The sequence below is a fragment of the Hemibagrus wyckioides genome, linkage group LG05 (genome assembly GCF_019097595.1).
Source record: "Hemibagrus wyckioides isolate EC202008001 linkage group LG05, SWU_Hwy_1.0, whole genome shotgun sequence".
Taxonomy (NCBI): Eukaryota; Metazoa; Chordata; class Actinopteri; order Siluriformes; family Bagridae; genus Hemibagrus; species Hemibagrus wyckioides.
Window position 1 is genome coordinate 19,218,693 of NC_080714.1, and position 12,294 is coordinate 19,230,986.

The window sequence follows — 12,294 nt, forward strand, 5'->3', positions numbered from 1 at the left end:
AATGTGGATAGCAAACACCAAAATGCATGAAGTGAAAGTGACAGCGATATGTTTGTTGACAAGTTGGTTTCAGAAACTGCTGATCTAGGATGTTTACTAACAGTCTCTAAGGTTTACACAAAACGTTATGAAAAAACACCTAGTTTTGCTGGCAGAGTCGTCTTGTTCTTGAGAAAGGTCAGTACAGAATGGCCAGATTGATTCAGAAAATCTACAGTAACTCAAATAACCACCCGTTATATCCGTGATGACCAGAAAAGCATCTCATGTTGAACTCTGACTTGGGCAGATTGGATACAACAGCTGAAGACTGCCACTTACTGATGCTAGAGTAAGTGGAAGGGTGAAGGGTGAAGGGTGAAGACCAAGCAATGTGTTTTGAATCTTGAAACGTCCAGATCGAGACAGATTAGGACAAGGATACATTTACACCCAATGCTCTGATCTTTCACAGATACACACTGAGATTTTTTTTTGCAATAATGGAATGCAACAAAATAACCCATCACTTCCTGAGATGGTTTACAGTGTACTCTACGAGTTAAATTGTATAAATATCACATTCTCCATGTCAGATCACACAGCGACTTAAGAATCCAGAATGTGGGATCGCATATGCAGAAACGTTCTTCAGAGTGACTTCTAGACAAAAGGGTTCATTTTTTTTGCTCTTTAGCATGTTTTGTTTACATCTGTAACTGATGTTTTTCTTCATCCTATGCCATTCTCTTTTTGTCACCAGCTGTATTCCATCACAGTACCACTATATCACTAGGAAGAACATCACAATTATATGCACACTAATATAAACCATTTCAATGTTTTGGAGAGTGGCAGTAGAAGTGATAGCTTAGTGGTTAAGGTGTTGGGACTCCTGACCAGAAGGTTGTCAGTTCAAATCCCAGGTCCACCAAGCTGCTCAGTTGTATAGAAATGAGATCTCTCTAGATAAGGGTGTCTATGAAATGGTTGAATGAATCTTACTAATTTTGCTGGACATCAGGTTGCAGAACCACACTCGGCTATCATAACCTAAGAGTCTAAGAGAAACCTTTACAGTTTTTTTTTTTTATCTGAGAAGCTAGTTATCGTGTTTTGTCCCCTGTCCCATCTAGTCTATTGTCCTATGTCCTGTCTTTTGCTCTCTCTCTCTCTCTCTCTCCTCTGTCCTGTCCTGTCTGTGGCTCAGGTTTAGGAAGTCGTGCTTTAGGACGCTGCAGCCAACACCCCTTCCTTCAGCTGGGACCCTTTCCCTTACACTTCATTGTCCTTGTTTTTGAGCTGTAAACGGGACAAAACCACGCGTTCACATCCACCTTAAACCTATTTGTTGCTAGAATAAGAAACCTGCCTGAAAGCTAAAACCCGGCCTTATATGGCTATTAAGCGCGTCTACACTTATTCACTCGAACCTGAAAAAGGTGAACCGAAGCAAAACGTTAAACGAGTCTAAAACGGTTTAAAAACAGACAAACCGGATTAGTTTAGCTACCTAAATGCTCAAATCTAGCTCCCAGGACGGCAGATGTATATCTTGGTGATGAATAGTTGCGACCGGATCCGCATTGTTTCAGCAAACGACACCCAGCAACACCGACCAGCACACGCATTAGCGCTGTTATTAAATGTTATGCAATGAAAATTAGTCCAGGGGGAAAAAATGAAGGTTAAAATCATATAATCTCCTTCAGGTCTGTTTCAGTCGGAAAAACTGGGTGTGAAAACCAGATTGAGGAATATCCAGACCATGCCTCAGTCTGAGAAAGGCTTGTGTGCTTCAGTGTGTGTGTGTATACATTATATATATATATATATATATATATATATATAAAAAAGACAAACAAGCAACAAAATAATAATAATCAATTAATATGGTGTCACATTATAGCACAGTGTTAAAGGCTCGTGCAGCAAAAACGCAGCCTTAACCAACAAGCACGCGACGTCTCAAGTCTCTAAACAAAAATGCGACGCCACACAAAAGACATTAGTAGTTGAAATTTCTTACCCAAAGATCCGTTCCCCAACTCATTATTGTTTCTGTGTTTTTAAAACAAATCACACACAATCCAGTGACCGGTGCTTTATTTCCCCCGCTCCGAGATCACAGCTGCGCGAGACGCTCCACCGCTGACAAACCGAGGGCGCGTGAAGCCAGGAACAGTCCACGACTAAACGTTGTTCGTTTCTCCACACGCATGCACAGCCGCCTGAAAGACTCGATAACGACATTGAAACCCTGGAGGGGGAATAATTACGGCGAGACCTTCAGCTCAATGCTACACTCTACTGTTCAGGATTAGGAAGAACAAGTCCCGGTTTAAGTGTAGACGTCATTACTACATACAGGTTGGCAGACATCCATGGTTGCCAGATCAGTAGGGGAGAGCGGGGACGGTTGAAGCACTTTTTGTATTTTCTTCAGTTTCTCAGTGACCGTTTTAAGTAGAAAGCCAAAATTTTAGTATATTACACTTAAATCTGTCAGCTACTCACCCACATTGTTGTAACATCCATACGTGTAATAATATATGAACAATGTAAACTTTAACAGACAAAGTTGCAACTGACCCCCTAACAGGAGACGGTTGCAACAGTCCACAGGGACATTCATTAAAATGTAATTAAAAAATACATTATGTAACATCATACTGCAATTTCTTTATTTTATTTGTGAACAGACAGAGTTAAATTGGTTAAACTGATAAAGACAAAGAGTAATAAAATTAACAGAGGTCGTAGGGTGAGGTCATAGGTTCTCAGGTGAGAAATCGATATGGGAAGGTGTCTCTTGGGCAGTTCCAGCAGGTGCGGGCAGCACAGGTGGCAGTGGTTAAGCAACAGCGGCTGGAGACAGGATCTGCAGGAGGTGTAGGCAGGGCAGATGGAACTGGTGGAGCTGCAGTGGATGGAGCAGGATGGTCTGTCACCAAAGATGGTGCAAAGTCAACATCTTGGAAGACCTCCTGATTAAATGGCCACATGCCAGTGCACCTAAAACCTGACTGCACATTTGCTGGTGTTGCTGCCAAAGGGAGGGCCACCCTAACAATCCCAGGAATGTCATAAATTGACATTGTCAGCCCTGGGTGGCTCTTCATCCATGAGGCACAGAAAGAGTTCACAGCTCATTTTAGAGGACCATAAGCAGTACGATCCAGTGGCTGTAGTTTGTGACAGTAGTGAGGTGGAAAGGAAAGCAAGACAATTCCATTGTCTCTACAGAAATTTATTCCTGTCAGAGACAAAAGGGATGAGTGGTTGTCCAGTATAAGCAGGACTTTAGCATCCACTGAGGACTGTGGTGTTGGAAATGCTTCAGAAACACGATAAAGTCTTCTACCAGCATCCACCCAGATGCACTGGCTGTTCCAATCCATCCAGGTGGGCCATCACGGATAAAATGTTCTTTGAAATGGACACGAGGGAATACAAAGTGAGGTGGGATCATATTCCCCAGTGCACTGACTGCACAAGCAAGGGTCACAAGTGTCCCTCTTTCTGCTGATGTGGATGACCCAAACTGTCTACCGCCATGCCTGGCAACAATATTTTCTGGGTTTTGGACAGTTGTAACCCCTGTTTCATCCATGTTCCACACATCTTTTGCATGAAATTTGTTGCAACAGCAAGGTGGGATGGTTGCAACACCTTGTTGCAACTGTCCCTACTCTGACAGCCATGATAAAACTTGCTATGCTAGCTAGACACAACAGCTTTGACACTTGCTAGCTATGCCTATTAGAAGCTAAGAAAACACTGATTTAAATTATATGAATGAATAATGCTTCACAAAAACAGTTTAAACAGTATGAGAAAAATTCTGAGCATTAAAAAAAACTTCTTTTTTACCTTGAATTTTGCTTTTTCTAGAAGGAATGGTCACACATGGCTGATTTCTTGCAGATGGGGGGGAGGGGCTCACTGAGTATTGTCACTCTAGCTCATTCCTGATTGGAGAAATAAGCCTTGTTGCAACTGCCCCATGTTGCAACCGTCCCCGCTCTCCCTTACTGTTCACACACAAGAGCTGAATCTGATTTTCCTTTTTTTTATATATAATTCTGATTAATTATTACCAGTTGTTTATTAATTATACGAATTTTTTTTAAAAAAGGTATGTTTTTTAATGCAATAAATTTCAAGAAACTGCTGATCACTTGGGAATACCCAACAGCTTCTGATATTCAATGTGAGCTTAAATCTTTTGACCTGTATCTGCATGATGTTATGCAGGTTATAAACAGGTGTACAGTTGTGCCTAATAAAATGGATAGGGAATGCAGCAAGGTTGTTGACCTTTTTCAGCCCTGTCCAGTTCACCACTTGTAGCAGCCCGTCTCCTGATATCTCCTTCATGTTGCTGAATCTGTGCTGAGAGACACACCAAACCTCCTTGTGCCAGCATGTATGGATGTGCCATCCTGGAGAACCTGTGCAACCTGACTGGGTTTCAGGTACTGCCTAATGCTACAAGTAGTGACAAAGACAAAACTAGAGACAAATCAGTCAGGAAGGCTAAGGAGAGAACAATTGTCTGTGGTTAGCACCTGTAAAACCATCCAAACCATTTTGAGGGTTGTCTTGCAGTCAATTAGTTATAATCACTAGGTGCATAATCATTTACGCTTCCTAACTGGACAGATTGATATCCCTGAAGTTTAATTCACTGAGCAGTGTTCAAGTAGCGGCCAAATAATCTCACTAAAAGTACATATACTAAATGGATTCAGCAACATAACTTCAATAACCTCTGCTCTAACAAGGTGTTCTGTGAATTTTCTCACCAGCTAAGAGTGTCTGAAGGAATGACCCTTTTTTATATCCTCTAAGAAACATAAAACAAACATAATAAATGACAGGTCTACAAATATCTTATTGCAAAATGTACTGCAATTCAACATAATGTTTGTCCCCTTGAGTTCCCAGAGGTTACACAGCCATATTGTTCAACTCGGGGTTTACTTAATAAGTGATGACTAACGTTTGACCAATTACACTATACAGGTATGCTGTGATTTGCAACAGATCACTGAGTGTGTCTCGGTAAGAAGTACATCAACCTTTGAATAAGAAACAAACTGCACCAGTATAAGCTTCAACCCTTTTTAATCAATATTTACATCAAGTGTAACACTGAGGGAGCACTTCACAGTAATATGCTATTAAAAGTGAGCTTTAAATTAGAATCACACAAAATATACTTTTTACATAACAGAAAAATACTGTTATTCTGTCAACCTCTGCCCCCCCTCCCCTTTTTTTTTCTTTAAATCCCCCTTAAAATTCACATATTTAATATTAAGAGTGTTCCACTTGTCATTGCACTTGAAGGACTGCAGAGGTGGCCTTTGGTATAGAAATGAAGTTTGACATAAAAACAAAAGTACATAACTTGAAACCTCATCATACAAAAGAACGTTATTTCCAGGATTCAACATCTCTTAGAAAATACATAAATAAATTAAAAAGACAGTGTCGAAATAAAACTGCAGAGTGGAAAAAAAGGGCGAATAGAGGTGTACTGTATGCTCTGGCAAAGCAAATGGGTGTGTAAAGCTGGCTTTGAACATAGACCAGCAAACAGGAACAGGAAATTCCGTTTAATCATTCACAGGTTTGCTTTGTTGCCAACTCGTACAGCACATACATGAAGAATGAAGATCCCAAACTGAATAAAAGGCCAAATTACAGAAAGGCAACACTAACGAACTGCATGATGATGATGATGATGATGATGATGCACGACTATACGTTATTACCTGGGGAAATTAAATCAACCCACAATTCAACAGTGACAATGAACCATAAGCACTTTGCCATTTCAACCTCTCGTATCTCAAAAATATTCCCTGAAAAACCACATAGGGTAGATCTTATAACTCTTTCTGTTAAATCCTCCTTCCCGAAAGCTATGCAAACTGGCCAACATTTCAGTTCTAAATAACTAGATTTCCTGCTGGTTGAATAAATCTGTTAGAACATCTCTTTATAGTTTCGCTATCTTTACCCAAAATTGTTGTGTGAGGATTTAGTCAGAGTGAGGAAATCCCAACAAGATCTCATCAGCAAAATTGAATAAACGGTCTTAAAAGCCCCATTTTATTCACTGCTACAGGACAAAACATTGCACATCTTCCTGTCGAAGTCGGACATCGTGTAACTACTGAAGAATCAAGCATCACTTTACATTTAAATGAGTAGCTCCTTCCCGTTTCCATCTTCCCAATGCATTATTATTATTATTATTATTATTCCGTAGCTATGAAATCTCTCTCACAAAAAAAAAAAGGCACCATGAAATTGCGGAAGCTGCTTATGGTAGAGAAAACCACCAAGCGTCGTCTGATGAAAACCAAAACCGCTCCCTAAACGTACGCGAGAAAACATACGCTCTGTTCTGGTTGAGAGGAATCCAAATGAATTCGAGATGAACGGTACAGACAATAACATTTCCACATTACAACGCACAGATGATTTAAGTCAAGCCCGTTAACATCTATGCTTTAAAACGGCATCCAGTGTAAAAGAGTACATCATCACTTTAATGACAAGGCTTCAAATAAGAGAAAAGATTAAAAACAAAAGGAAAATTGCACCCTCATATTAAGGTTTTGGAGTCTGGTCAATCTGTATGAAATCACAAACCGTTAGACAAGATGGATACATTCACGTTGTACATGCTCAGATGGAGACCTTTGTTTCATTTCAATCTCTCTTTTTTTTTTATAAGGAACAATATCCTTCTGATCAGGCAACCGCTCAAAGCTACATAAAGATGGTCTTTAATGCTTCTCTTGTAGGACACAATTATTTGTTTACCATAACAAAAACTTCCTGTGCTTTTAATAAGAAATAATTTAAAATTCAAGTTTAGAAGACATTCTAAAGTAAAAAAACAAAACAAAAACAAACAAAAAAAAAAAGTACAAACCAATGTGCTATAGAAATGGCAGTTTGTGTGTCACTTGTATCTAGCAATATTGTAGTAAAGTTGCTGTTCTGCAGTGAGTGTCTATAGTCACAGTGGGAAACCACAGTGTCCAAACTTGTGCCCGTGTCCCATCCTGACAAACGAAAGCCCATCTATGTCTAAAATCAGCACATTCAACTGTTGGGTCGAGGTGTCGAACCTGCTTTTATAACCTCTGAAAACATTCCGAGTCATAGCCTATAATCAATATTCACATATCTATAGGAATACCAGTATAACATTGACATATGTGATTTGTTAAGATTCTGGCATAGTTACTGGATATGAAACTATCCTTTTATCCATTAACTCTTTCTGTTGTTAGACCTTAGCATGTTGCTCAGAAATTGAAAAAATATCTGCTACACATACGTATCAAATACTTACATATATCAGCTGGAATTATCTGCTATTATTATCATCATGCATCTTTATTGATTGTCCCCATTGAGTTTCGTTGCTTGGAAGTCTTGACAAAAATCATTCTATGGACAAAAGAACTGGAATCTAGTTGCCATTAGCCAAGAGCAATCTTGAAAAGGTCACTTAAATAAAACGCACTAACCCGCAGACATGATGCTCTATGTTCAGTATATGTTGACCGTACTCCATTCCCAACAAGTAAATAGCACTATGCCCTCAAAAGCAGAGACATACAGAGAAAGGCATAAGCCTACACTGCTACAGAACCATGACCTTCTAATCAAATACTGAAACGTCTATACAATGATGTATGAAATCAATCAGAAGTGACAGTGACTGCATGATGCGCCCTTTGTGCCGAAGGCTCAGTTACTGCTAATGTGGAACAGTGTACGCAGAGCCCAAGCAGGACACGCCTGATCTGTTTCTATGGTGATGGGTTTGTTGTGCATTTAGACACAAATCACATATCCAGTTATTGTGAGAAGTAATAATCTGTGCGATAATGACGAGAAATCTGCAATTTTTCCAATACGGTCATATAAATATGCTGAAAAACTGGATTCGATCAGTCAATTACTTTTAAAATGTAGGCTCTTTTGATGACAAAATAAGTAGCCAAACCTGGGTAAAAGACACTGTATGCGATTTGTTTTGGACAACAAGCTTATATACAAGTTTAGAGCTCTGTATCCAACTGGCGATTTCAAAGTCCACTGTAAACAATGACAGAGGGGGGAGAGACCGTTTGTAGTGATTTTACTGAGGTACTTTTAAGAGAAAATTCTCTGTCCCCAAATCATTTACAAAACAATACTTAAAAACTTGTAAAAAGTCCTATTAGGGTAGTGAGGTTTGATGGGACTCCACTAACTACCTTTGCACTACATCGCTGATCTCTTTAATGCAAGAGTGCAAGTTGTCCAGAGCAGGACTTGTCCCACTTCCACCTAGTCCCCCTCCTCCACCCGTAGAAGAAGCCCGCAGTTCCTGGAGGCTGAGTTCAAGTTTTCCCAAAGCCTCACGGAAGGCAAACTTGTTACGTGTCTGTGGGATGCAGTCTACATAGCCTGAACAGTAGTCGAGTAACTGGTGTCCAGCATCCAAGACCTGGCTGCTGGAGCATGGCTCTGTACTGCTGTGGAGAGCTAGGCTCAGGCACTCAGCACACTCCAGCAGAGCTTCTTTACTCACTTTTTCCAGTGGTATACGTTCTACCTGCTGCCGGGTCCGTCTCAGCGTCAGCTTCGAAGCAGAGGTAGTGCCACCATTGGCCATTTTGCTTGTCGTATTACTGGATGGTGCAGCAGGTGCTGGAGGTGCTTGTGGTGGCGGTATGCATGGTCGAGCTCCTCCTGACCCTCTCCCTGACCTTTTAACCCCATCTCCATTGATCTCTGGGCTCATGTTAGTCGCTTCATCGGCACCTTCTGCGCTATAACTGTGTTGGAGAGTGCGCAGTGTGGGTGGAGGAGGTGGGGCACACTTGGGCTTGATCAGTCGTGGTCTATCGCTGCCGCTGTCGGCCAGCAGTTTGAAGCGGTTGCCCTGTGAGTCTACACCAACGAGGTGTGCATCAGCTGTGCCAGGCTTCAACGTCGGAGAGATCAGGACTGGGACTTTATGATTGTGTGGGCCAACTAACGTTTTAGACGGAGAAGACCAGGCTGGCCTGTCATCCTGCCCCACTCTACCCTGAGTATGAGCATCGGACTCGGCCTCACCCCCAACCCCTGGTGCCCTAGCTGCTCCTGTGCCCACTGATACCGCACGTGGCAGTAGTTTAGCTTTGGGTCTGTCCCGGATCTGTGCCGTCCCCTCGTCTAGCTTTCTGGGCGGAGTGTCTGAGGGCCGCGGGCCACCATTCTCTGGCTGTGAACTGGTGGACACTGTGCGTTCCAGTGGTGGCTTGCTACGGTTCCGCGGTAACGTTAGCGCCATGCGCTCCAAATCCGGAAGCCCTGCTGACATGGAGGACGTTGAATTTGAACGAGGAAATGGCCTGTTTCCCCCACCTCCTTCATCAGTTCCAGAAGACTTCCCAGTTCGCAACCCCAGGGTCTTTTTGATGAGGCGTGGTGTGAAGAAGCCTGCAAGTCCTGCCCAGCTACTGCTGCTGCCTACCTGGGTAGAGGTGGAAGAGTTTGACCCAGTGAGCTTCTGCCCAAAAGTGGCTCCACAGCACCGGGACTGAACATGGTTTCCTTCTCCATGAGATGGAGAGAAGCCCAAGCCATCAGACTGAGGCAGTGGAGGGGGAGGAGTGCCAAAAGCAGTCGTGGGCTCGTACTTCTTGTGAGGCTGTGTCTCGAGGTCACGGAAGGAGCCGCTGGGGTTGTGCTGAGGCTGAGAGGTGGAAGCGGTTGTTGATGATTTCTTCTTCATGAAGGAGCTGAAGAAGCCAGCTTTGCGGTCACGAGTAAAGGTAGCATCCAGCGGATCATCAAGCAGACCACCAGAAGATTTGTCCCTCTGCTTCCGGGGCAGAGCTGGAGAGCTGCTGGAACGACCATCACCTACCAGCAGAGAGGCTGAAAAGCCAGGAAAAAGAAAAACAAGAAAACCCAGGTTAGAGAAGAAGAAAGATATGAAAGCGCACACACACTTTAAACTATGTGGTGTATTCATTTACACAGTCACAGTGATGAGATGGAATGCACCGATCTGAAAGTTGGCACAGTATTTAATACTGTTCAGGTTTTCCTGGTTTGAAGGTATAGTTAATCAAATGTGGCCAGATTTTGACTTGTAAACTTTTCCTGCATCACATCACATCCAGATACGTACTAGCTTCTGAAGCCATGTGTTTAGATCTAATTACAAAGCTTGGATATTTTTAATGGAACACCTAGCTTCACTTTAATAAGAAGATAGAACCATCTCTTAATTGTCTTTCATACTGGAGCAGTAAGTGAGATGGTGCAATGACGTAATGCCTATCCTATGCATTTATAGTGAAACAAAGCAGTGAAAAGACTGTGAATGACGCTACGGTCACTACGGTGCATGTTTTGAAGCCTATTTCTGACAGTAACTCAGAAGTCCTTAACGTGCTGTTATAGTTTATTTAAAAACTCTAAAACCTAGACTGGAACAGCTTCAACTGGACCGCATTGTATATTATTTATTACAATGGTGTAGATTTTTTAAACTCCAATACATTAATATTGACACTAGGGTTGAATAAATAAATGACTAAATATGTTAAATCCATCCATTTACTTTCAATATTGCTTATCCAATTCAGAGTCATAGGGAGCTAACCCAATGCAGGGCACAAACACATACACACTACAGACACTTTAGTGTTGTCAATCAGCCTATAACATGTCTTGGACTGGGGAAGGGAAATCCTTTGGGGGAGGAAAATCCATGGGGAGAGCATGCAAACTCTGCACACACACATGGCAGAGGTAGGACTTGAACCCCCAACCCCAGACGTGCGAAACAAAACTGCATACTAATGTTTATTTGAAATGAAAGACCAGGGCTTGTGTTAATGACATTTTTTTGCAAACATATAAACACATGCATGAAATAAATTAAAAATAAATAAATAAATAAATAGTTATATAATACATAAATAAAGCTGCACAAAAGAGATTAAATTGCATTTAATCAAAACACAGGTCAACATGCTGATGAGTATATGTGGGGGGTGTTGGGGGGTTAGGTGCTTGTGTCTACTTGTCAAATGATGAGCAACAAAAGGTGATGAAAAAAAATGACACCACATTTAAATAAACAAAAAAAAAAAAACAAAATTATAAGGAGAAAAATTTATGATTTAGGAAATATGCAAAACACAGATTTCTGAAACTGTTTTGTTTTGAATGCTAATGAATAATTAAGCAATTAAATAATTTCAATTTTATTATCCATTTTAAGCTCTCTATTTGAAAACTATTTCCAAAAAAATAAAAATAAATGAATAAGAAGAAGAATCGGTACCCTCTAATACTGCTGAAATGCGTACATACATTTATACATATTATGCATGTGTCTGTGTGTGTGGGTGTGTGTGTGTGTTTGAAGTGCATTTCCATTAGTCAAGGAGGAACACCACTCCCATTCTCTTGAGTTTGCGCTGGAGACGTGTGAAGTGGAGATCAGCTGGTGTACCTGAAGGACCGTGAGCTCCAGGCTCATGCCGACTCTCCAGTCCCTCCGTGTTCTCTTTATTGTCCGAGTGCTTCTTCTGTGGTCGTGACTTGGAGGGCACGAGGGGCTGATCGTGACTGAACGAGTGCACTACCCCACCCTTACCACAAGAGGCAGTCTTACACAGTTCCTCTGCCACTTCTGCAAAGCAAAGGTTGAGGAAGAGAACATTTGGTTGCTGACTCATTCTGCCTTCATTTCAAAAATTGATAAACATTGTAGACCAGCATGCCTGCCTCACTCATTAAAGGTAGGACATTCAGTTCCTGAATTAGCCGTTATTAATGAGAAGCCCAATTAAAATAAACAAAAATAAAAAATAAAGTAAAATAAAATCTTAAATCTTAAAAGTATTAAGGGAAGGCTTTATGGTATAAACATGACATTACAATTTAAAAAGGCCTTTGAGGACTATAAATGTTTTAAAAGCTAAAGAGTGAAGCAGGAGTGCAGAGTTTGGAACTGTACCTTCCGATATGCTCGAGTCATGGAACATTGTCTCAAAGGCCTGATGGATCTCTGCAAACGAGGGCCTGTCCAGTGGGCTCCACTGCCAACCTGAAAACACACACAAGACCCACACAAGACACGTCAAACTAACAACGCCTAATGCAGAAAAAGAGCATGATTTTTGTAAAAAAAATTGTGTTAAACATATCAATTAACTTTTAGTCACATCCTGCTCAGAAGTGTGACAATATCCATGTGAGTGTGTATGCAAGATCATGTTGTATAAG

The 12,294-nt window shown here is 41.3% G+C and overlaps 2 protein-coding genes across 9 annotated transcripts in view; both read right to left on the reverse strand.

Moving 5' to 3' along the window:
* fnbp1l (formin binding protein 1-like) overlaps nt 1-2,212 on the reverse strand; it is a 45,848-nt gene extending 43,636 nt beyond the window's left edge. For 5 of the 6 annotated variants that reach the window (XM_058390348.1, XM_058390346.1, XM_058390345.1 and 2 more), the window contains exon 1: nt 2,009-2,212. Coding sequence is in view for 5 of the 6 variants with exons in the window: in XM_058390346.1 (XP_058246329.1) it covers nt 2,009-2,032 (24 nt within the window). In the remaining variant the exon portion in view is untranslated. The remainder of the gene's footprint in view (nt 1-2,008) is intronic. The other variant, XM_058390347.1, reaches the window with a different exon arrangement.
* A 2,880-nt stretch (nt 2,213-5,092) lies between these two features.
* abl2 (c-abl oncogene 2, non-receptor tyrosine kinase) overlaps nt 5,093-12,294 on the reverse strand; it is a 33,114-nt gene continuing 25,912 nt past the window's right edge. For all 3 annotated transcript variants that reach the window (XM_058389511.1, XM_058389512.1, XM_058389513.1), the window contains exons 9-11: nt 12,026-12,115; nt 11,519-11,698; nt 5,093-9,927 (exon numbers count right to left, since the gene is read on the reverse strand). In XM_058389511.1, coding sequence (XP_058245494.1) covers nt 8,270-9,927; nt 11,519-11,698; nt 12,026-12,115 — 1,928 coding nt within the window. In that variant the 3' untranslated portion in view covers nt 5,093-8,269. The remainder of the gene's footprint in view (nt 9,928-11,518; nt 11,699-12,025; nt 12,116-12,294) is intronic.